The following is a 22,989-nucleotide window of genomic DNA, read 5'->3' as shown; positions in this document are numbered from 1 at the left end:
CCTTAGGTAAAGAGGCCAAACTGTACACAAAACTCCTGGTTTGGCCTCACCAACACCTTGTAGAATTGCAGTAGACTTCCTTATTGTTATACAACAATCCTTTTAGAAGGAAGGCCAACATAACATCGCTTTTCTAATTATTTGCTGTGCCTACAAGTTAACTTTGTGATTCATATACAAGAACAAACAGCTTCCCTCGGAATACCAATATTTCCCAGTCTCTTGCCATTTAAGTATTTCACTTAAGTTTCCAAAATGGATAGTTTCACACTTTTTCACATATTCCATCTGCCACTTTCTGGCCCAATCACTTGACTTGTCTATAATGCCTTTGCATCGCCTCATAGCTTACTTCCCCACCTAACTTTGTACAGTCAGCAAACCTGGGTGCATTGCACTGACCCTCCATAACTTAGATTGTAAATAGTTGAAGCCCAAGCACTGATCCTTGCAGCTCCCTATGTTTTTTTTTATAGCCTACTAATACAAAATGACCCATTTATTCCTATTCTTTTCTGTCTGTTAAACAATCTTCAATCTTTGCCAATATATTACAAGTGGGTCTCACAGGATTGGGTTTAATAATTTCATGACAGCTTACAGAAAGCTTTTTGAAAATCCAAAAGAACCATCCACTAATTCCCCATATCTACCCAGTTACAACCTCAAGAACTCCGATAGATTTATTGAACACTGTTTCACCTTCATAATTCCATGTGCACTCTACCTAATCATATCAATTTAACTGTTGTTACCACATCCCTAATAATGGATTCTGGTATTTTCCTCTCTGCTGATGCCAAGCTAAATGGCCTTTTCTGTTCCCTGTCTTTTTTGAATAACAGGGTTTATATTGGCTACCCAGGTTTAATGTTTCTGCCATTTCCTTATTTCCCCATTAGCCTTTATCTCAAACGTTTGTGTTGCCAGAAACCCACGTTAGTTTATCAAAACATTTGAATGTCCAAAACTGATCTTCGTAAAGCAAACAGCCTGGCCACCTATAGTTTATGGTGTTTTAAAGCACACAACATGAATGTTATTGTGCTTTTGCAAGGCTTTGCATAACATCTTATCCATAACAAAGCAGTTTTTATAGTTAAAGAAAATGATTATTGGGAGGAAAAGCTGAATTACTTTGAGTACTCATAACTGATCTAGAGATTTCTGCATAGTGTTTCTTTTGTGACATGGACATGGCAATTGCTGAGTTTAGCATGTTCAATGAGCACTATAGGATTTCAAGTCAAGGCAGACTACATATTGGAACTGTAGCTGAGTTTAAATGAAAGCACTATGCAACTATGAATGCTGTTAAACTAAACAATTCAATGTTTGGTGTACAGATACATCCTAGGTCCAGTTGTACAAGTTCACCATACAAGCTCCTCCCAGAATGGTTCCAAAACACAATTTCTTTACTTCTGTGTACAGTGAATTCCATTTCATATAACTGGAATAATGAACCTCATCAAGGTTTTAGGAGCAACAAGCATTTTTGGAAGGGTAAAAGGAGGAAGTGAAGGAGAGTGTTTGAAAGGTGACGACAATTAAAGCTCACTCCATGCAAAAGGTTTTAGTTCAACAGGGAATGCAAAATATAATTTATTTTGAAAAATATTGTTTCAGTGAATACATGATCCATCATCAAACTTTAAGATGCTCCACCAACAGTTACAAGTTCAAAAACTGAATCTCAAATTCCAAGAAATGCCAGAAGTCTGCCATAAACAATTTGTTGACTTGTTTTCAAATCTCGATCCCAAGGAATCTTGCAGTGTTCAGTACATCATCTCTCATCAGGTAACAGCCACACAGCCGACGGTACCCAGTAAATGCATCACGGCCATGCAGGACTCTCCAATTATCAACAAATAAAACCTGTAGTAGAAACAAATAATAATTAAAATGTAAATTTCAGCATGTGAACAAGTTTCAACTTCCTCAGTATGGAGCACCTACTGCGAAAGTATTTTAACAGCATTGTTCTTCTTATCCCAAATATTTGTTTCCAAGGAGAGATGCAGAAAAGTGTCAAAATCCAAAAACAACTTTAGTATATGGTTCATAGGTATCCTACATTTAATCAGTTGTACATATCCAAGCTGACTGTCCTTTGTCTCTCTTTGCTTCATGCTGATTGCAATGAAAATGGACAGCAGATAAAACAACTTCCATGACTTATTTACCAAGTAGGACAATTCCAGACATCATATACGGCAGACAATGACAGAAATAACAAATAGCTATTCAACTGCAACACAGCAGCACCTCAAGTAGCTCTACATCGATTTTTAAATAATTATAACAGCAAAGGGGTTGGAGTTTAAAAAGTCAACCATTGAAATGGAATAAATGAATCTTTACATTTAGATGATGAAAGTTTGACATGTTTTTTTTCTGAAAAGGTTATTAATGAATGGTATAAAAGTACAACCCTTGAACATAAAAGGGAACTGGGTAAGAAATACTTCGTGACAAACTACAGGGACAGAAGACATAAAACAGTTTGCCACAAAGTAGCCTACAATACTGGTGCTGAGCTAGAGCATTCAATTTAACTAATTTACGGAAACAGTGAATCTCAAACTTAAAAATTTGCAATTAAACAAGCTGCAATCAGCATTCCACGTCAACATTCACTATAGATTATGCATAAAATTTTACGCTCAATTTCCAGCATCCGCAATTTTTTGTTTTTATGCTATATCTAGGGTCAGTGGACCCTTTGTTGGGACATACCCCTTTTTATCTCTTCTAGAGGTGAATACATGGATACTCACTTAGGTGATGTCCAGGAGAATCTTCAGAAATGATCCAAATTACACAAGTTTTGCATCTCCAAAACTAGTAACCCTGATCTGAATCCTGCAGAGTTAGTCATTTAAAGTTTAGAATTAATGGATAGTGATGCCATTTTAAATAAGTGGATTGAAGACATTTACATAATGCTTGTAAACCATTGTTCAGATGTGCAAGTGGGGGAGGGAGGGAAATTAATACATTATCCAAATGTATTAATCTACTACTAATGTAGTAATAACCTAAGGCATCATGTATCCTAGATCCATTTGGGTGATCAACAGATAGCAGGCAAACTGGGCCATTACTTTAATTCCAGGTGGTAAATGGACCTTGTACATACAAACTAACTCACCCAGACCTCTTGGGAACTATCATATTTTAAAGTTGGGCAGTTATAAACAAACTTGTCTTACATTAGGAAACAGTTCTGCTAATTCAAGTAAGTGAATATACTAGCTTGACTGCCATGCAGCACCAGTATGCCATTTGTTTCCCACATGTATAACTGTGTAGACAAAGGTTATGAGAAGAGAGATTTGTAACAATATTTAGAACCAACCATACTCCTATACCATATCAGCATCTGTTCCCTTACCTTTCCAGGTTTAAGTTTCACCCAGATTTCATTCTCTGGCTTCCTGAGTTCTGTTGTAAGGGCTCGGTGTGCAACATACCATTGGTGGACAACATCATGAGGTACTGTGCTTATAACGGTTCTGTCATAATTATTATACCTGTGGACAAAATATTCAGAAAGATGTCACTAAACACAGGAAGATTTGAAAAGTTGTGGTTCTTGTTCAAGAAAAATCATGGGGTGATTTGATAAAATGTCAAGTTACAAAAAGAGGTAGTACAGAATAGATAGAAATCAGACTCTCCAGTGATTAAGGAATCAAAATCAATCTGGTTAAAATGCTGTAATAAAATGAGACACAGGATTAAATGCAAGAGATCTAGAGGCGAGCGGGCAAAGCTTTTGGTAATTAAAACATTGAAGGTTGTGAGGATACATTACTGGGGGCTAATGATCCATAGACCATGTTAACATTTAAGAATGCTAGACAGCCAATTGGAGAAAAAGTTAAAGTGATACAGGAGCAGCAGATATATAGAATTAGGATTTCTGCTCATTGAGGATAACCAGCAACACTGTTTTGGGAATGCTGGCCGAATCCCATATTGCAATTTTTCTGAAACTGGAGGCAGATTCTTTCAAATCATCTTGTGAGAAGAAATACCCATTGTGTAGTACTAAACCACACCATCCAAAAGTTTCATGGGAGAGAAAGAGATTCTTAAAAAAGACATTTTGAAGACAGTTAATATGAAACTCAAACCATACTTTAGATTAAGTTACAGCAATCCTTAAAAAGATTATTGTATTTATCCACTGAATCAGTCCAAAGTTCATCTAGAGAGGACTAAAAGATGCCGAGAAAAGTTAGACACTTCCCCTTATCAGACAGTCACTGTCACCTGCTGAAGGGTCTCTGGGAACATGATGCTCTGTTAGAGGGTAGAAAAGTTAAAACATCTGCTGCTTGCTCTCACCTTATTAGATACAATTCATTATTCCATGGATAAACATTCAGAACTGGTCCAATTCCAATCATGTGATTGTGGCTTCCTCCTACATTCTCAATATATTCGTGTTTTATTGGTACTTTAGTAAGAACTTCAAAGTTATGTGGATTTTCTCTTCGTACATTTTCTGCAGCATTAAACCCATCTTGCAACAGAGTTTTTCCACCAGTTCCATCATGCCTCAGACAATGGAACAACTGAACTCTTTAAAAAAACAAAAAGTCAGCATGATAAAAGACTGATAACAAAACTACAGTTTAACTTAGGGGCTCATTGGACCCCATTAAAAGTTAGACCTAATACCCAAAAATGTTTGGTTTCTTGCTTATCTTGAGAACGCAGATTTACCCATCCCACAATATTCTCCAATTCTACCTGGAATGTGGCATTTCCATGGTGGGCTCCAGTTTCAAGGGCACCTTGTGCAAAGGCCATTATTCAATTATGACCCTTGATATCAAGTTTCAGGTCGGCATTCAACATCATCCCTGTCGAAAATCCATAGATGGAGTTTACTGGATAGTGATCTACAGTATGATTTCTGGTCAATTTTTCACTTCTACCTTCTCACCTGAGATCAGTACCCCAGATAAGCTATCAAATCTGGAACATTCCTGGTCTGTCTCAGGGAGATGAGCAGAGATTACAATACTCTACTGGATTTGAATATAGCATTTTAAAATTGGAGCTTTAAATTTCACATCAATTTAACAATGGCTATCCTACCCCTTTAAGAAAAGAAGAGAGTTAGGTGTGACAGTATATTCGAGAAAGTGTGTTTTGATTGTTCTCTCCCTTGAAGGAAAGAGGCACATACAAGTGGACTTGGAGTCAACAGAAATACAAATCATCTGCCTTAAATGTTACCTGGTGGTCAAGAAATGAGAAATGAAATTGAAAAGGTCAAAAATACCTAATATTCTACATTGACAAGAAATATACATACCCACAAGGTTCCTGAAAATAAGTTGTGTCTATATGCCGATCCAGTGCCACTTTTGTGTATGCAGTGTCACCACGAGAGAAGTCCGAAGTAAAATCCCACATTCGGCCAAAAATAGACTCTCTACAGCAACAAATAAGCCAATTAACACCATGTCAAAGCACACTTGGCTTTTGAAGCTTGTCAATTCCCAGGATTTGGTAACTAAAGTGAACACAAGTTGCTTGCTTTTTGAAAATAAGAACTTTAACAGCATAACTGAGCACATTCTTTACTCAAAAACCAGTTTTCCATAGAGATATTGACTATCTAGCTTTCTTTAAAGAAAACAGTTGGTGGTATATGCAAGAATTTAAGGGTAATGGTTGTTGCTGAACTGATGCCACTGAGATATGTCCCTATTTCTAATAATAGCCTCATTTAATTTTGATAATTCTGAAGTTACAGTCTTGAAATGCACATTCATTTTAAAATGGAACTGTTTCAAACACGTTAATTTTAAAACTGTTAATGCTAAAAATAAGATAATATACCACAACTTCTCATTGCTTAGGATGAAGCAGAACCAGGGTTTAGAGACCAATCATTAAAAAAAATGCATAATAAGTGAAGGGTTGCTGATATAAGGAGTGGAAAACCATCAACATTTGAGTGGCACCCTTCAGTGAACCAATTTATATCACCCTACAACCCTCCCCAATCCTGCCATTTAAAATACAGAAACTAGTGAAAGAAATATGCTCCTGAAATGGAGGAAATAACAATCAGAAAACACCAGAGAACAGCAAATAGTAAATTACATAGACATTAAAGACAACATTACAGATAATGACATACTCATTGGTTTTGAACTCTTTTGTTTAGCCACTTAGTTACAGCAACATGCCACTCAATTTGTATGGGGAAATTAATGAGCCAAGTTAGAATTCCTGTTACACACAATTTAAATGCATCAAATATTTTTAATATCTTCTACAGCTTGTCTTGTCAGTTGAAGCGTAAATAACTGCACTGGTAATATATTTATACTTTACTGTATATTCTAGTTAGCATAGAAACAGGTTGACTTGGTACATTTGCATTCCTATTCAATATGGGCTTCTTTACAGGTGCAGATGTGTAAACTGAATAGCAATGCTCTCTGGAACAACTGCCCAACAATACAGAAAACACCACAATGATCTCCTTATTGGATTATGCACAATCTAGTTTGAATTTTGAAGGTTAAGATTTAAAAAAACTATTCACCTCTAACCACTTCAACAGCGAAAAATCAAGACAATGTTTAGCTTTCAAGCAACATTCGGTTGCTGATGGCAATTTTTCAGCTACTCATCTCGGATTTTTCCTCACATTCTGACTGCTTGTTTCACTCTACACTGAATGGTGATTAATCCTACTTTGGTAAATTGAGAGGTATAGCCTTCCCAAATCAAACACTAATAGCTTAATATAGTTATCGAGAAAGCAAATAGGGTTTTAGTTATATAGCCAGGACCATTAAGATTAAAATAAAGACCACTATACTTAAGAGGGCTAGAAAAGCTTTGGTACATTCAAGGTGGGACGTCCAGTTTTGGTCAGGATTTGCTATTGTCCTTTAAAAGAAATCTCAAGTTTCCCCAAGACTTGCAACAGTAAATATATAAAAATCAGTAATTCATTTAAATCTAAAAGGGATTAAAAAAAAGTCAGCCAATCCCAATCCCTGCAATTCTGATGCTTTTTGCAAACTCCACGATGCTGCAAATGTCCTGGTTAACCATGGGTGGAATTTTACGCCAGCAGGATTTTATAGTCCCACCAAAATCAATGGAATTTTGAACGGATTGCCGTACCCCCCTGCGACAGGGCCATAAAATTCCGCCCACATGTGCAGGAAGTGTCTCAAAATCAAGTTTACAGCTGGAGTCACTGCCAGGAATACAGGAGGCTGAGAATTTCCTGGAGCACATGCTGTAGATGTGCTCAGTTCACAGCTACAGAGTTGAGGAGGATAGTAAGTGAATGGCCATTCGACAGAGCTGGAAGAGGCAGACAGGGCAGGCATCCTCGAGGAGTGTGGCACTTAAACCTAGATTTTAGTGCTGAGTATCAGTGAGGATAACAACACCCAAGTAGTGCAGTTTAGAGCACATCAATGGCCCTGAGGGGAAAATGGCTGTACAGCAAAGTGTAGAAATGCAGTGGTCATAGGGGATTCTTTAGTCAGCTGGGGGTGGAGGGAGAGATACACAGGAGTTCCTGAAACTACCGATGAGAGTCTTGTATTGTATATTGCCTTCTGGTGTAGGGGGACATCACTGAAAGGGTGCAGAACATTATGAAGAATACATCTAAAAGTCACAGTCCATGTGGGAACCAATGACTGAGAAAGGAAAAGGGTCAAGGTCCTGTAGTCTGGAGTGAGGGAAGAGGTTTAAAAGTAGAACCTCAAAAAAAAACTTCTAAGTTATTCGAGTGTCACATGCTAGCAAGTACATGAATTGTAGGGATAAAGCAAGTTAACATGTGACTGGAGAAATGTGCGCTTGGGAGGGTTTCAGATTTCTGGGGCATTGGGACCAATCTGGGGCAGGAGGAACTTGTTCAAATTAGATGTATTGCACCTCAACAGAGTTGGGGCCATTGCCCTCACAAGAAGGTTAATTGATACTGAGGAGAGTTTAAACTATTTTGACAGGGGGACAATCATGATGAAACGAGAGGAGAAGCCATGTACAGAGACAACTGCGAGAGGCAAACAGAACTGCACATTAAAAGAAATGTTCAGCAATAGAAGTTAGATCAGATAGGTGCAAAGAGGTCCAAGACAGCTTTGGGTGTTTGTACACAAATGTTTGGAATGTGGTATGTTTGGTGAGCTGTAGGCACAAGTCAGCACATGGGACTATAATATAATAGTATTCAGGAGAGAAAAAGGAGGGGATTGGTAGCACTTTGATCAAATAAATTGTAACACTAGAAAGGGATGGTGTATTGAGATAGGGTTAGTAGCTAATATTAAAAGAGAACTCAGAAGACTACTATTTTACTAATTATTTGACAAAAGGAGACTAGGGTTAATTAGAGATGAAAAAAAAGAGCTGGAGGGCATGATAGATACTAAATGAGTACTTTGCATCTGTCTCCGCTAAAGAAGATACTGCTAATATGGCAGTAAGAAGCAGGTAGTTGTGATATTGGAATAAGATAAAAATAAAGAAAGAGAATGTACTTAAAAAGTTGCCAGTCCTCAAAAGTCAAAAAGTCACTTGATCCAGACGAGATGCATCCTAGGTTTACTGAGGGAAGGGTGGAACTGTAGAGGCTCTGCCCACAATTTTCCAAACCTCCTTGGAAATGGAGGTGATGTCAGAGGACTAGAGGATTGCAAATGCTGTTAGACCTTATTTAGAAAAGGAAGAAACCTGACATCTACAAGCAAGTTAGCAAAATCTGGGGAAAACAGAAAATTAATTGGTTAATAAACGAATGTTAGATTCTATTTGTTAAGGAACTTAACTGATTTCTTTGATTAAATAAATGAAGGGTTGACAAAGGTAGTGCAATTGATGTTTATATTAAAATTCAAAAGGGCATTTGACAAAGTACTACATAATCGAGTCGTTCGCAAAATTGAAGCTTATGGGATTAAGAGAGACACAAACAGTGACACTATGGATATAAAATTGGCAAAGAGGAGAAAAATGATAGATCGGGTGAATGGTTGGTTGTTTTTCAGACTGAGGTATATAGCGACCTTCCCTAGAGGGTCAGTTCTAGGACCATTGCTTTTGTTGATATGCATTAATGACCTGGACTTAAGTGTACAATTTTGAAGTTTGCAAATGTTACAAAACATGATAAAATATATGGAGGATGATAAGCAACTTCAGGATCTCAAAATCTGGTAAAGTGAGAAGATGAAATTTAACAGAAGTGTGGTCCGACAAATGGGGAGAAGCAATATAAACTAAATTATACAATTTTAAAGGGGTACATGGAGAGAGACCTGGAAGTGCATGTACACAAACCTTTGCAGGTGACAGGACAAGTTGAAAAGGCTGTTAAAGCAAAGGTGATTGACTTTAATAGAGGCATGCAATACAAATGGAAGTTTTGTCAAAACTTGAACATAAGGGATAGGAACCAAAGGACATAGATTTACAATAATTGGCAACTTAAGCCTTAGCTGAAGTAATGTTGTCAATTCTGAGCATCATACTTTAAGGAGGACATCTAGGGTGCAGAAGAGATTTATTAGAATGGTACTAGGGATCAGGGACTTCAGTTATGTGGGGATGGGAGAAGGGGTTGTTCTTCTCGGAACAAAGATAGTTAAGGAGAGATTTAATAAGTGTTCAAAATCATGAAGGGTTGAGAGAGAAGAAATAAGAACTATTTCCAATGGCAGAAAAGTCAGTAACCAAAGGACACAGATTTACAGTAATTGGCAAAAGAACTGGGGGATTTTTTTCATATGTAAAAAAGTGAATTGTACAAAAAGAGAGTTGGATAACTATTGAAGGTATGCAATTTACAGGATTATGAGAAGAGCAGAGGCATAGGATATTTTGAGTCCATATGACTCTTCTTCAGAGCATACTTCTTCAATGCATAGGGTTTATAGTCTATATCAAAATTAAAATAGACATTTGAAGCACCGTTCACAAATTACAATCCAGAATCTAATTTTATTCCAGTTACCTATAAAATTACAATAGTTCTACTAAAGAGCTGACACAGGAATAATGGGTCGAATAGCCTCCTTCTGTGTTGTATCATTCAATGATTCCAAGAAGTAATTTCAAATTGTGATTGAGGGGATTTATTTAGCTGTACTTTGACTCTCCCAAGAGACTGCGTGGGTCAATGGTGCAAGTATTGTTGGTCTGATGCCTTCTTTCCTCCTGCCCTCTCATCACCATCACCACCCACCCCACCCAAATGCATGTTGTTTTTATTTTATATTATAAACTGAAAATGCTGGAAAAACTCAGCAGGTTTGGCATCATCTGTGGAGAGAGAAGCAGAGTTAATGTTTTGAGTCCATATGACTCTTCTTCAGAGCATACTTCTTCAATGCATAGGGTTTATAGTCTATATCAAAATTAAAATAGACATTTGAAGCACCGTTCACAAATTACAATCCAAAATCTAATTTTATTCCAGTTACCTATAAAATTACAATAGTACCTTGATACATTAATCTGTAAGCTTAGTATATTTCATATTATTGTAGGGGTGACAGAATGGCCTGGCACAATACACAATGCTGTGTTAAAATACATTTATTATAGGGTTTTTTCATTTGGAAATTGTAATTTTTAAATGTAGGATAAATACAAGGAAGCTTGGTCCGAATAGTTTATCAGTTAGGCCTAGAATTGCAAATGAAAGGGGAAGTCCTATTCTGTTGCTGAGATGGTGGAGAGAGGTATTCATACCCAGGATTAAACTGACCTCTCTGAATATCTCTTGGAGACAGGCTGTCTGTTGGTATCTCAGAAGGAGGGTTGAAATCTGGGTCTAGAACAGTTTGGCGAAGGCAGAGAGAATCTGCCTGGAGCTGGGGACCAAGAGCAAAAGGCTATCAGGAACCAGCATTGTTTCTTATTTGGAGTCACTAAGCAAGAGTGCATAAGGCCTAAGCTGGGGTTGGAGACTCCACAACCTTGAGGCTTTGAAGGAGAGTTGAAGGGTTCACCTAGCTGGATGCAAATGGAAGGACTCCAAGAAATCTCATACCTCAGAGAATAGCAGGAACACTGAGGAGAATCAAAGTGAATTTCTAAGAGGTGTGGCACAACTATGTTTAGTCGCAGGAGAAATGAAAGAACCATCAAGATCCTTTAGAGTATTGAGGAACTCGGATGAAATAAATCTGGAGATTTTTGGGTTTAGAGTACAAGTATTTATGAAATATAGTGTTAAATTAGTTGTACTTGCTTTGTTTAATTCTTGTACGATGACATTTTTGTTTGAAACATGTAATCTTGTGGCATAATTCTTTAACAATAGAGGGGGGTTGAACTTCTTTTCAAAAGTTACTATTCTCCACCGAGATCTTAACAGATATTATAGCTCAATTTAAATTGGTAGACAACATATTTTCCTCTCCCAAGATGGTGCATATTAAAACAGACTTACACTATGCCAAAAAGGGATCATATAAAAAAAACATCCTGGTCAGTTCAGAATTTTAAGCTTTCAGAACATCTGCCAAGGAATCCTCGCTGTCTAAAAGAAAATCTCACCTGATCAAACCAACACGTAAAGCTACAGCTTCTGTTGCCTCAACACTCACAGGGACTTCATCAATAAAAGCAATGCCATAAAGCAGGAAAGCTTCCAAAAATTTTTTTAGTTCCTTGTCAGATTCCATCACAGAATTGTAAGTGACATAAGGCATTTGGGCTTCTTTATAAACAGCAGCATCCCAAAAGATACGAGGTTGAACTATCTGCTTCTGACCTTCAAAAGAATATTTTACCAACCATGACAAGGGATACTTGGTCATATGATTATCTGGCCCTTTAAACGAAACAAGAAAGAGACGAATGGTTACAAGTAAAGGAAAAGGAATCATGTTAAGCATACTCAAAGAACTCATATTACAAACTAGCACTAAAAGTATCAAGTGACATGTCACAAATTAACTTTATTCTCAGACAGCTTAAGGTCTCTTTATTTCCTGAAGTTTGATCTATACCATAGTAAGACTGTACATAGAGTAAGTAACTTACAGGTTATGTAGATTGTATCATTATCTGTACGTATTTTTGCTGGTTTGATGGCCAAATCCACCTGAGCTGTATCCAAGCTTCGCTGATTAGTCTTTGAATTGTAACATGATGCAGAACGGCAATGATCCCGTAGCCAAACATAATCTAAACGCATCACCTTGTCAGAATACTTCAATTCTGTAACAGTAATAGGATTTAGTTCTTTAATTTTAAGTAGTTTGACAAGACATGCATTTTAGCTATCTTCAATCAGATATTGTTTTAATAAATGCAAAGGTTATAAGGAAGAGAATGGAGCAAAAGACAGAAATAAAATTGCTCAGGAGCATTGGTATGTAAACCAATAATTGGCACCGCCCACACAACTCTTACTTTCTCGTCCATGTATTCATAGCAAAACAGAGCATAACAAAAAAAATTTGGAGCTGAGTTGAGTCTATGCTCAAAAGTGAGATCATGCATAAAGTTTCACAAAACTACTAATATTTCTCTCATTTTAAGATGAAAATGGGAATTTAGGAATGTAGAATATTGTACAATTAAACAAATGGGTAAATAAATGTTTTCATAGAAATATATGCTTATAACATGTTATTTATATAGCTCCAGATTCAGGTGGGTCAGAAATCAAGATGGCTACTTTGGCAATTAAAAAAGTCAGCAATGTAAATTCCAGTTTTGCAATGCTCATTTCAGTGGAAACTTTGTTTAGCTACATTTCGGTTAAGCCTGGTGGTCAAGTTGCTCAATTGAGTCAATCAGAAAACTGACTTTCTTCTATCAGATATAACGTGCCACCCTACATATGTGATAAGCAACAACAGTTTTATTCATGAAAGTTAATTATAACAGGCAAAGTTATTACTTCACTGCGGTAAAATGCAGAGGAAAGCTGTATGTGTGCTTTCTTGGGTGATCACTGACAAAAGATTAAAGCATTACTACCATTCCCACTAAACCAGAGTAACTCCCATACCTTTGGCCTGCAGACTTCAAATCCGACTTGAACGTTAGGTCAGACACTTATTGAAGCTATTGTCTTAAAGCAGCTTAAGGAGCCAGTTATAAATTGAAAATGTCTCAGATGTAGACATTTAAGTTTAAACTAAATATGGCAACATGACTGAGCTTCTGACAACATCATACAGTAAGATTAAAGATGTTTGGGGCATCCAGTATCTAGAGTTTCCTGGTATACCGCACAGTTGTTTTTCCACAAAGGACTTTCAAGTGTTTAAATCAAATGGTTATGATACCAAAACAAATCTTCAATCTTATTGTTGCTGCAGCTCCAAATGTCACCAAACTTGCAACAGATATGTCAATAACTGCAATTCCCAACAACTCAAGTTCTAAAATTTTAGCCAAGGCCAAAAAGGAAGGTATTTTGAGCCCACCAGTCTGAAACCAGCTTACCCATATAGCTGGAGAATGATGCACAGCAGCCCGAAAGGAGAAACAACAAAATCAAAAGAATAATTGCGGGTGTCAGGCTATAGATGGTGGAGATTAAGATAAACAATCCCACACTAATTCTTGTATCCAAATTCAATCTGGAATATCTCGTCTTACCCAAGTGTTTATCATGCATCAACCATGAACAGTTCAAGGAGTCTGGAACACCATGTTTACACCGTCTTCCAGTTACCGCAGGTAGAAGCTTCCTTGAGTGACATCGCCATGGTCGCTGTCCTTGAATGCCAGCCCTCAGCAGATGCTGTACACTGATGCCAAGACTCAGTAAGCGGTTCCAAGACATCTGAGAAAGCAAAACAGGACTTTTCACTTCAGAATATGAAATTCATGCTTCCATAATTATTCAAGGTACTTGTACACAAGTATGTTTTCTTTCATTCATAGAATGTGGATGTTGCTGGCAAGGCCAGCATTTCTTGCCTACCCCTAAATGCCCTTGAACTAAATGGCTTGCTAGGCCATTTGAGGGCATTTAAGAGTCAACCACATTGCTGTGGAGTGACATGTCGGCCAGACCAGGTAAGGATGGCAGATTTCCTTATCTAAAAAGGACATTAGTAAACAAGATGGGTTTTTACAACAATCGACGATGGCTTCTGAGACTAGCTTTACATTCCAGATTTTTTTTTATTAATGGATTTCAAATTCCACCAGCTGCCATGTTGGGATTTGAATCCATGATCCCAGAACATTTGCCTGGGTCTCTAGATTACTAATCCAGTGACACTACCACCATCTCCCCAACATTGCATTCTGAAGTTTCCTCCTTCTTATTTAAGTAATGGAAGTATATGCATGTGGAGAGATCTGTCAAATGGTCTCGGACTGCTGGCGAAATCTCCATTAGATCAACTGACGGTATTGGCATGTCCTTTAACATGTTATTTGTTTCTCACTAGCTGCAATAGTTAATTAATTTCACATTAAGACTAATCAAATACAAGACCAGCACCTCCAATTAGAAACATAGAAAATTTATGAGGCCAATCAGTCCATCAGGTTTGTGCTGTCCAAAAGAGCTATGCAGTCTAATCTCACTTTCCAGTTCTTTGTCAATAGGTCTGTAGGTTATAGCATTTCAAGAATTCTTAAATGCTCTGAGTGTTGTTGCCTCTATCACCTTTTCATGCAGTGAGTTCCAGACTCCCCACCACCCTCTGGGTGAAACAATTTATCCTCAGTGCCCCCTTTAATTCTTCTGCCAATTACTTTAATCCTATACCACCTGGTTATTGACTTATTTGCTGAAGGGAAATAGATCCTTCCTATCCAGGCTCCTCAATTTTATAAACCTCAAATCTCTCCTCAGCTACCTTCGTTTCAAAGAGAACAACACTAGCCTATCCAATCTTTCTTTGACTAAAATTCTCCATTCCCGGCAACATCCTTGTAAACCTCCTCTGTATGTCACATTCCTCCTGTAATGCAGTGACCAAAACTATACATTCTGCACTAGCTGCAGCCTAACTGGTGTTTTATATAATTTAGCATAATATCTGTGCTCTAGAGTATCCCACATGCCTACTGAGCTATCTTGTCTACCCTACCTTCAAGGATCTGTGGACATGCACTTCAAGGTCCCTCTGTTCCTCTACACTTCAGTATCCTACCATTTATTGTGTAATCCCTTGCCTTGTTTGCTCTCCCCAATGCATTCACACTTCTCTAGATTGCCACTTCTCTGCCCAGCCCATTGAAAGCTTCTTGTAGTCAAGCTTTCTTCCTCACCATCAACCACACAGCCAATTATTGCACCACCTTCAAACTTCTCAAATGTGGAGGTCATGATTAAGTCCAAATCATTGATAATATACCAAGAGCAGCAGAGGACCCAATATTGAATCTTGTGGAAATAACCTTCCAGTCACAAAAATATCTCACCATTATCCTTGGCTTCCTACCATTTTTCCTTGGATCCCATGACTTTTTAATCTTCTGACCAGTTTGTCATGTCAGACCTTATCAAGAGCCTTGCGAAAGTCCATGTAGTCTACATTAAACAGACTGCCCTCATTGACATGCCTTATACCTCCTCAAAAAGGTTCAATTAGACAGACACAACCTTCCCTTAACAAATCCATGCTAACTGTCCTCGATTAATCCATGTCTTTCTAAATGACGCTTTAGGCTGCATTTCAGAATTTTTTTTCTGATAATTTGCTCACCACTTGAGTTTAGGCTAACTGGCCTGTAATTACTCAGGCTATCCATTCCTCCCTTTTTGAATGGTAGTGTTAACAGTCCGCTGGTACTGTGCCTGTGGCCAGCCAGGATTGGAAAATGATGGTCAGCACCTATTATTTCTTCTTGTGCCTCACTTAGTGCTTCACTTAGGAGTCATAGAAGTCTACAGCACAGTAAAAGGCCTTTTGCCCCATTGAGTCTGCACCGGTTAAACAAGTGATAAAAACAAAAAACTGCGGATGCTGGAAATCCAAAACAAAAACAGAATTACCTGGAAAAACTCAGCAGGTCTGGCAGCATCGGTGGAGAAGAGTTGACGTTTCACGTCCTCATGACACTTCAACAGAACTAGAACATTTGATGTTCAACCATTGATGACTCAGAGAATCGTCATGAAACCTACTGAACATAGAACAAGACCCATACATCAGACATTGTCTGAGAGTGAAAATTATAGTTCAGGTGGAGGAGGGTGAAATATTGGATGGGACAAACAGTGATGGAGGAAATATTAAGATGTTTAGCATCTTTGAAAATGATCTTAAAATACTCTAGTTCTGTTGAAGGGTCATGAGGACACGAAACGTCAACTCTTTTCTTCTCCGTTGACGCTGCCAGACCTGCTGAGTTTTTCCAGGTAATTCTGTTTTTGTTCCGGTCAAACAAGTGCCTAACTATTCTAATCCAATTTTCCAGCACTAGGCTCATAGCCTTGAATGCCATGGCATCACAAGTGCACATCCAAATACTTCTTATATATTGAGGGTTTCTGCCTCTACCACCCTTTTAGGCAGTGCATTCCAGATTCCCACCACCCTCTGGGTGAAAAAATTCTTCCTCACATCCCCTCTAAACCTCCTGCGCCTTCCCTTAAATCTATGCCCCCTGGTTATTGATCCCTCTGACAAGGGAAAATGTTCCTTCCTGTTCATCCTATCTATGTCCCTCATAATCTTATACACCTCAATCATGTCCCCCCTCAATCTCCTCTGCGCCAAGGAAAAAAATCCGTCTATCCAATCTCTCCTCATAATTAAAAATCTCCAGCTCAGGCAACATCCTGGTAAATCTCCTCTGCACTCTCTCTAGTGCAAAGCAGCTGGAGAAAAGATGTTTTCAGCCCCAACATTTCTTCCAGGCCTGATGATTTATCCTATTTTCAAAGATGCTAAACATCTTAATATTTCCTCCATCACTATGTTTGCCTCATCCAATATATCACCCTCCTCCACCTGAACTATAATTTTCATTCTCAGACAATGTCTGATGTATGGATCTTGTTCTATGTTAAGTAGGTTTCATGAAGATTCACTGAGTCTTCTATGGTTGAACATCAAGTGTTTATTGATAACATATAGTTTAGGCTATAACCTGTATACATGTTCATAGTTATGAGCAAACTATATGGTTGCTTCTATACAGGTCCAGTCCCCAACTGACTAGCCTCAGGTCATATGTCTCCTTCTATCACACTGTGGGTGGTACTGTTTTTCAGTCCTACATTAACCCTTGCTATGCTAGACACCCTCATACTACAGGGACAATGTCACATGAGTTGGGACATGTTCATAACTTACAGAACAACTTTATTACAATTTTAAAACCCTACATGAAACCTCATCCCGCCAGTGGACGAGGTTTCATGTTTTCTCTATTTGCCGCCGGGGCTCCCGGCCAATCCGCCAACCTTAAGGTTGGACGGGCAGGTCCTTTAATTGATTAATTGATCCTGTCAATGGCCTCAAGTGGCCATTGACAGATCGGCAATCCCTCAGCTGATTTTTCTGCGGCCCTGCCTTCCTGAAAATTTAAATGGGGCGGGGTGACATTGGGGGTTCCGCCCGACATCATCCCGCGTCATTTTACACATTGGCGGGCAGGCCCCGCTCCCCGCTCGCTGACCGTAAAATTCTGCCCCAGGTCTCACACTAGAAGCAAATGTTTAACTGGTAACTGTGCAATTGCAGCTATGTTGAAATACTGAAATTGGATCCTAACAAACAAGATAGGCTCCAAAAAAAAGAGTAACTAGAGTTCTTTAGGTATATTTTTAAAGAATTGCATTATACTATGAAACCTTTAAAATTAAGGTGAACTGGGACAGTTTCTCAATAACCTGACAGGTACCTACACTGACCTGCTCAAAATTATTAGCAGGATTAATTAATACCAGACTGTTAGAAATTCCTCCCCATCACTTTTGTGCCAACATTGATAGTTGAACAATCTACTGACCTTCAGTGTTGTGGACATAAGAAAAGCTAAAATCATGTGAGTCTGCACTGTCATTTTCAGCAGGGATCTGAACAAGGAAACATGATTGGTTTGCCCTTCCCTGAGGACAAGTGTAGGTTCTCAAACTGCAATCAGCTAATTCAGCAAAAGCCAAGATCAAAACTGGGAATTTTCTGTATGACTTACAACCATCACTGTATGAGGAAGGGGCAATTGCTACATTCAATGAAATTATTCTTACAAAGTGGAAAGAGAAACAGAGTTAACGTTTCAAATCCTAATTCTGGCTCTGAAGAAAGGTCATATGGACTCGAAATGTTAACTCTGTTTCTCTCTCCATAGATGCTGCTATACCTGAGTATTTTCAGCGTTTTCTGTTTTTGTTTCAGATTTCCAACATCCGCAGTATTTTACTTTGATTCTTACAAAGTATTCTTTATGGCAGGTCCAGAGAGGACTCGGGTTCAGCCTCTCCATTACTTATTTGAAGTTAATCATTGGAGATTGATCATGAAATATTTTACTCAGCACAATATATATATATATATATATATATACACAACCAGGTAGGTACGACTAGGTACAAATAAAAGTGCTATAATTAAGCCCATTTTACGGCATATTTATAATCAAAGCAGCTCTTCGGAGGATCTTGATCAACCAGCTGACTAATTCACCGGCAGTCACTAGTTCAGATGATCCATTATAAAGTTGGTTTAAAAATTGAACAAAAAAAAACTTTCACTGTTGACGAATCATTTTTGAGTTAGCTACAGGCTGTACCTATCGAAGCCACGAACCATTAAGAAGTTTTCCTCTTGAGAAAGTGGCCCAGATTAAGCTTTCCCATACAAGAAAATAAGAATATCGTTCCCTGCAATTAGCTACACAAGTTCTGAACAGACACATTTAAACACATCAACAGCCAAAATCATTATTGCTGGTGTTTAATTGCTCCTTCTAAGAGATTGTCCTAAGAGAAAAACCGCTACAAAGTGCGTTGCATTATGCGAATAAACCATGGCTCGACGACTTCAAGCTTAAATATTCATAAAAGATCATCGAGGCATCTCTCCAGTGCCAACTCCAATGTCCATCGACATAGAAATTGGAGTGACTGGAAAGTTGATCTCGTGGGTGTTAATTCCCCTGGCGAACACTGTAAAAGCAGAATCACAGACAACACTACTTGCAAAAACCAAAAAACACAGTCGCGCCCTGTGCGGTCCCCAAGGCCGGGGAAAGTTCCTCTAACCGGCGAGATCCCGTGCGGAAAGTCGAGGCTGAGAAAACCTTTTTCCTTAGCTCCTCAAACCGTTACTAACGGCCCCTCTACTCCCAGCCGAAAAGAGCTGAAAGAAAAAGCAGCCGCTTCCAACACGTTACCGTCAACGGCTCCTCCCCACTGCCGGAATGGCAACGACAGTTGAGGAAAAACAAGCCGGCCTAGTGCCCACCCCTTCCCTGAAAAACACCGCCGGCCTCCTTCACTGCACATGCACGGCCTGTCCCGTCCGCTAGAGCGGTCAATCAAACCACAGATTAAAACAAAAAACTGCGGATGCGGGAATCCAAAACCAAAACAAAAATACCTGGAAAAACTCAGCAGGTCTGGCAGCATCTGCAGAGAAGAGCACAGTTAACGTTTCAAATCCTAATGACCCTTCAACAGACCTAAGTAAAAATAGAAAAGAGGTGAAATATAAGCTGGTTTAAGGGGGGTGGGACAAGTAGAGCTGGATAGAGGGCCAGTGATAGGTGGAGATAACCAAAAGATGTCACAGACAAAAGGTCAAAGAGGTGTTGAAGGTGGTGATATTATCTAAAGGAATGTGCTAATTAAGGGTGGAAAGCAGGACGAGAAAGGTACTGATAGCCCTAGTGGGGGTGGGCTGAAGGATTCGAAAAAGGCTAAAAGGTGGGGATAAAACAATGGATGGAAATACATTTAAAAATAATGGAAATATAGGTGGGAAAAGAAAAATCTATATAAATTATTGGGAAAAACAAAAAGGAGGGGGAAAATCAGAAAGGGGGTGGGGATGGAGGAGAGAGTTCATGATCTAAAATTGTTGAACTCAATATTCAGTCCGGAAGGCTGTAAAGTGCCTAGTCGGAAGATGAGGTGCTGTTCCTCCAGTTTGCATGGAGCTTCACTGGAACAATACAGCACGCCAAGGACGGACATGTGGGCATGAGAGCAGGGTGGTGTGTTGAAATGGCAAGCGACAGGGAGATCTGGGTAATGCATGCAGACAGACCGAAGGTGTTCTGCAAAGCAGTCACCCAGTCTGCATTTGGTCTCTCCAATGTAGAGGAAACCGCATTGGGAGCAACGAATGCAGTAGACTAAGTTGAGGGAAGTGCAAGTGAAATGCTGCTTCACTTGAAATGAGTGTTTGGGCCCTTGGATGGTGAGGAGAGGCTTTTATTACAGATAATGACATACTCATTGGTTTTGAACTCTTTTGTTTAGCCACTTAGTTGCAGCAACATACTACTCAATTTGTATGGGGAAATTAATGAGCCAAGTTAGAATTCCTGTTACACACAATTTAAATGCATCAAATATTTTTAATATCTTCTACAGCTTGTCTTGTCAGTTGAAGCGTAAATAACTGCACTGGTAATATATTTATACTTTACTGTATATTCTAGTTAGCATAGAAACAGGTTGACTTGGTACATTTGCATTCCTATTCAATATGGGCTTCTTTACAGGTGCAGATGTGTAAACTGAATAGCAATGCTCTCTGGAACAACTGCCCAACAATACAGAAAACACCACATTGATCTCCTTATTGGATTATGCACAATCTAGTTTGAATTTTGAAGGTTAAGATTTAAAAAAACTATTCACCTCTAACCACTTCAACAGCGAAAAATCAAGACAATGTTTAGCTTTCAAGCAACATTCGGTTGCTGATGGCAATTTTTCAGCTACTCATCTCGGATTTTTCCTCACATTCTGACTGCTTGTTTCACTCTACACTGAATGGTGATTAATCCTACTTTGGTAAATTGAGAGGTATAGCCTTCCCAAATCAAACACTAATAGCTTAATATAGTTATCAAGAAAGCAAATAGGGTTTTAGTTATATAGCCAGGACCATTAAGATTAAAATAAAGACCACTATACTTAAGAGGGCTAGAAAAGCTTTGGTACATTCAAGGTGGGACGTCCAGTTTTGGTCAGGATTTGCTATTGTCCTTTAAAAGAAATCTCAAATTTCCCCAAGACTTGCAACAGTAAATATATAAAAATCAGTAATTCATTTAAATCTAAAAGGGATTTAAAAAAAGAGGTCAGCCAATCCCAATCCCTGAAATTCTGATGCTTTTTGCAAACTCCACGATGCTGCAAATGTCCTGGTTAACCATGGGTGGAATTTTACGCCGGCTGGATTTTACAGTCCCGCCAAAATCAATGGAATTTTGAACAGCTCGCTGCATTTTATAGCCCCATCCCCCTGCGACAGGGCCATAAAATTCCGCCCACATGTGCAAGAAGTATCTCAAAATCAAGCTTACAGCTGGAGTCACTGCCAGGAATACAGGAGGCTGAGAATTTCCTGGAGCACATGCTGTAGATGTGCTCAGTTCACAGCTACAGAGTTGAGGAGAATAGTAAGTGAATGGCCATTCGACAGAGCTGGAAGAGGCAGACAGGGCAGGAATCCTCAAGGAGTGTGGCACTTAAACTAGATTTTAGTGCTGAGTATCAGTGTGGATAACAACACCCAAGTAGTGCAGTTTAGAGCACATCAATGGCCCTGAGGGGCAAATGGCTGTACAGCAAAGTGTAGAAATGCAGTGGTCACAGGGGATTCTTTAGTCAGTTGGGGGTGGAGGGAGAGATACACAGGAGTTCCTGAAACTACCGATGAGAGTCTTGTATTGTATATTGCCTCCTGGTGTAGGGGTACATCACTGAAAGGGTGCAGAACATTATGAAGAACACATCCAGAAGTCACAGTCCATATGGGAACCAATGACTGAGAAAGGAAAAGGGTCAAGGTCCTGTAGTCTGTTTCAGGAGTGAGGGAAGAGGTTTAAAAGTAGAACCTCAAAAAAAAACTTCTAAATTATTCAAGTGTCACATGCTAACAAGTACATGAATTGTAGGGATAAAGCAAGTTAACATGTGACTGGAGAAATGTGCGCTTGGGAGGGTTTCAGATTTCTGGGGCATTGGGACCAGTCTGGGGCAGGAGGAACTTGTTCAAACTAGATGTATTGCACTTCAACAGAGCTGGGGCCATTGCCCTCACAAGAAGGTTAATTGATACTGAGGAGAGTTTAAACTATTTTGACAGGGGGACAATCATGATGAAACGAGAGGAGAAGCCATGTACAGAGACAACTGCGAGAGGCAAACAGAACTGCACATTAAAAGAAATGTTCAGAAATAGAAGTTAGATTAGACTGGTGCAAAGAGGTCCGAGACAGCTTTGGGTGTATGTACACAAATGTTTGGAATGTGGTAAGTTTGGTGAGCTCTAGGCACAAGTCAGCACATGGGACTATAATATAATAGCATTCAGGAAAGAGAGAAAAAGGAGATTGGTAGCACTTTGATCAAACAAATTGTAACACTAGAAAGGGATGGCATATTGAGATAGGGTTAGCAGCTAACATTAAAAGAGAACTCAGAAGACTGTCCGGAATCCTGTAAAGTGCCTAGTCGGAAGATGAGGTGCTGTTCCTCCAGTCCCACCCCTTCCCCTTCAGCGGTCAATCAAACCACGGCCCCACCCCCTCTTCATGGGAGCTACCGATAAACCCTGCCCCCGCCTCCGCTCCCTGGAGCTGTCAATCAAAAATAAAAACAGGGAAGCTCAGCAGGCCTGACAGAATCTGTGGGGAGTGAAACAGAGATAACGTTTCGAGTTCGTATGACTCTTCTTCAATGCTGTCAGACCTGCTGTGTTTTTCCAGCATTTTCTGCTTGATTTCAGATTTCTGGCATCCTCAGTATTTTGCTTTTTCTTCCGGGCCCGCCTCCTGCTCCCTGGAGCTGTCACTCAAACC

The 22,989-nt window shown here is 39.1% G+C and overlaps 1 protein-coding gene across 5 annotated transcripts; it reads right to left on the bottom strand.

Annotated features, from left to right (window-relative positions):
- Positions 1 to 1,574: 1,574 nt before the first annotated feature.
- tmlhe (trimethyllysine hydroxylase, epsilon) lies at positions 1,575 to 19,603 on the bottom strand. 5 transcript variants are annotated; one of them, XM_041196013.1, is made up of 8 exons: positions 19,551 to 19,603; positions 13,636 to 13,822; positions 12,064 to 12,240; positions 11,575 to 11,851; positions 5,339 to 5,458; positions 4,360 to 4,596; positions 3,401 to 3,539; positions 1,575 to 1,881 (listed from the first exon to the last, which is right to left on the bottom strand). In XM_041196013.1, the coding sequence occupies exons 2-8, from the start codon at positions 13,820 to 13,822 to the stop codon at positions 1,750 to 1,752; spliced, it is 1,269 nt and encodes a 422-aa protein (XP_041051947.1). In that variant the 5' UTR covers positions 19,551 to 19,603; the 3' UTR covers positions 1,575 to 1,749. The 5 variants fall into 5 exon arrangements, with proteins under 5 accessions (XP_041051947.1, XP_041051944.1, XP_041051943.1 ...); XM_041196010.1 differs by lacking the exon at positions 19,551 to 19,603 and adding an exon at positions 19,214 to 19,484; XM_041196009.1 differs by lacking the exon at positions 19,551 to 19,603 and adding an exon at positions 19,345 to 19,469.
- Between the last annotated feature and the right edge of the window lie 3,386 nt (positions 19,604 to 22,989).

This window comes from Carcharodon carcharias, chromosome 9 (assembly GCF_017639515.1).
Source record: "Carcharodon carcharias isolate sCarCar2 chromosome 9, sCarCar2.pri, whole genome shotgun sequence".
NCBI classification, from domain to species: domain Eukaryota; kingdom Metazoa; phylum Chordata; class Chondrichthyes; order Lamniformes; family Lamnidae; genus Carcharodon; species Carcharodon carcharias.
Note: the sequence above shows the minus strand (reverse complement) of the source record. Positions and strands in the feature narration are given on the sequence as shown.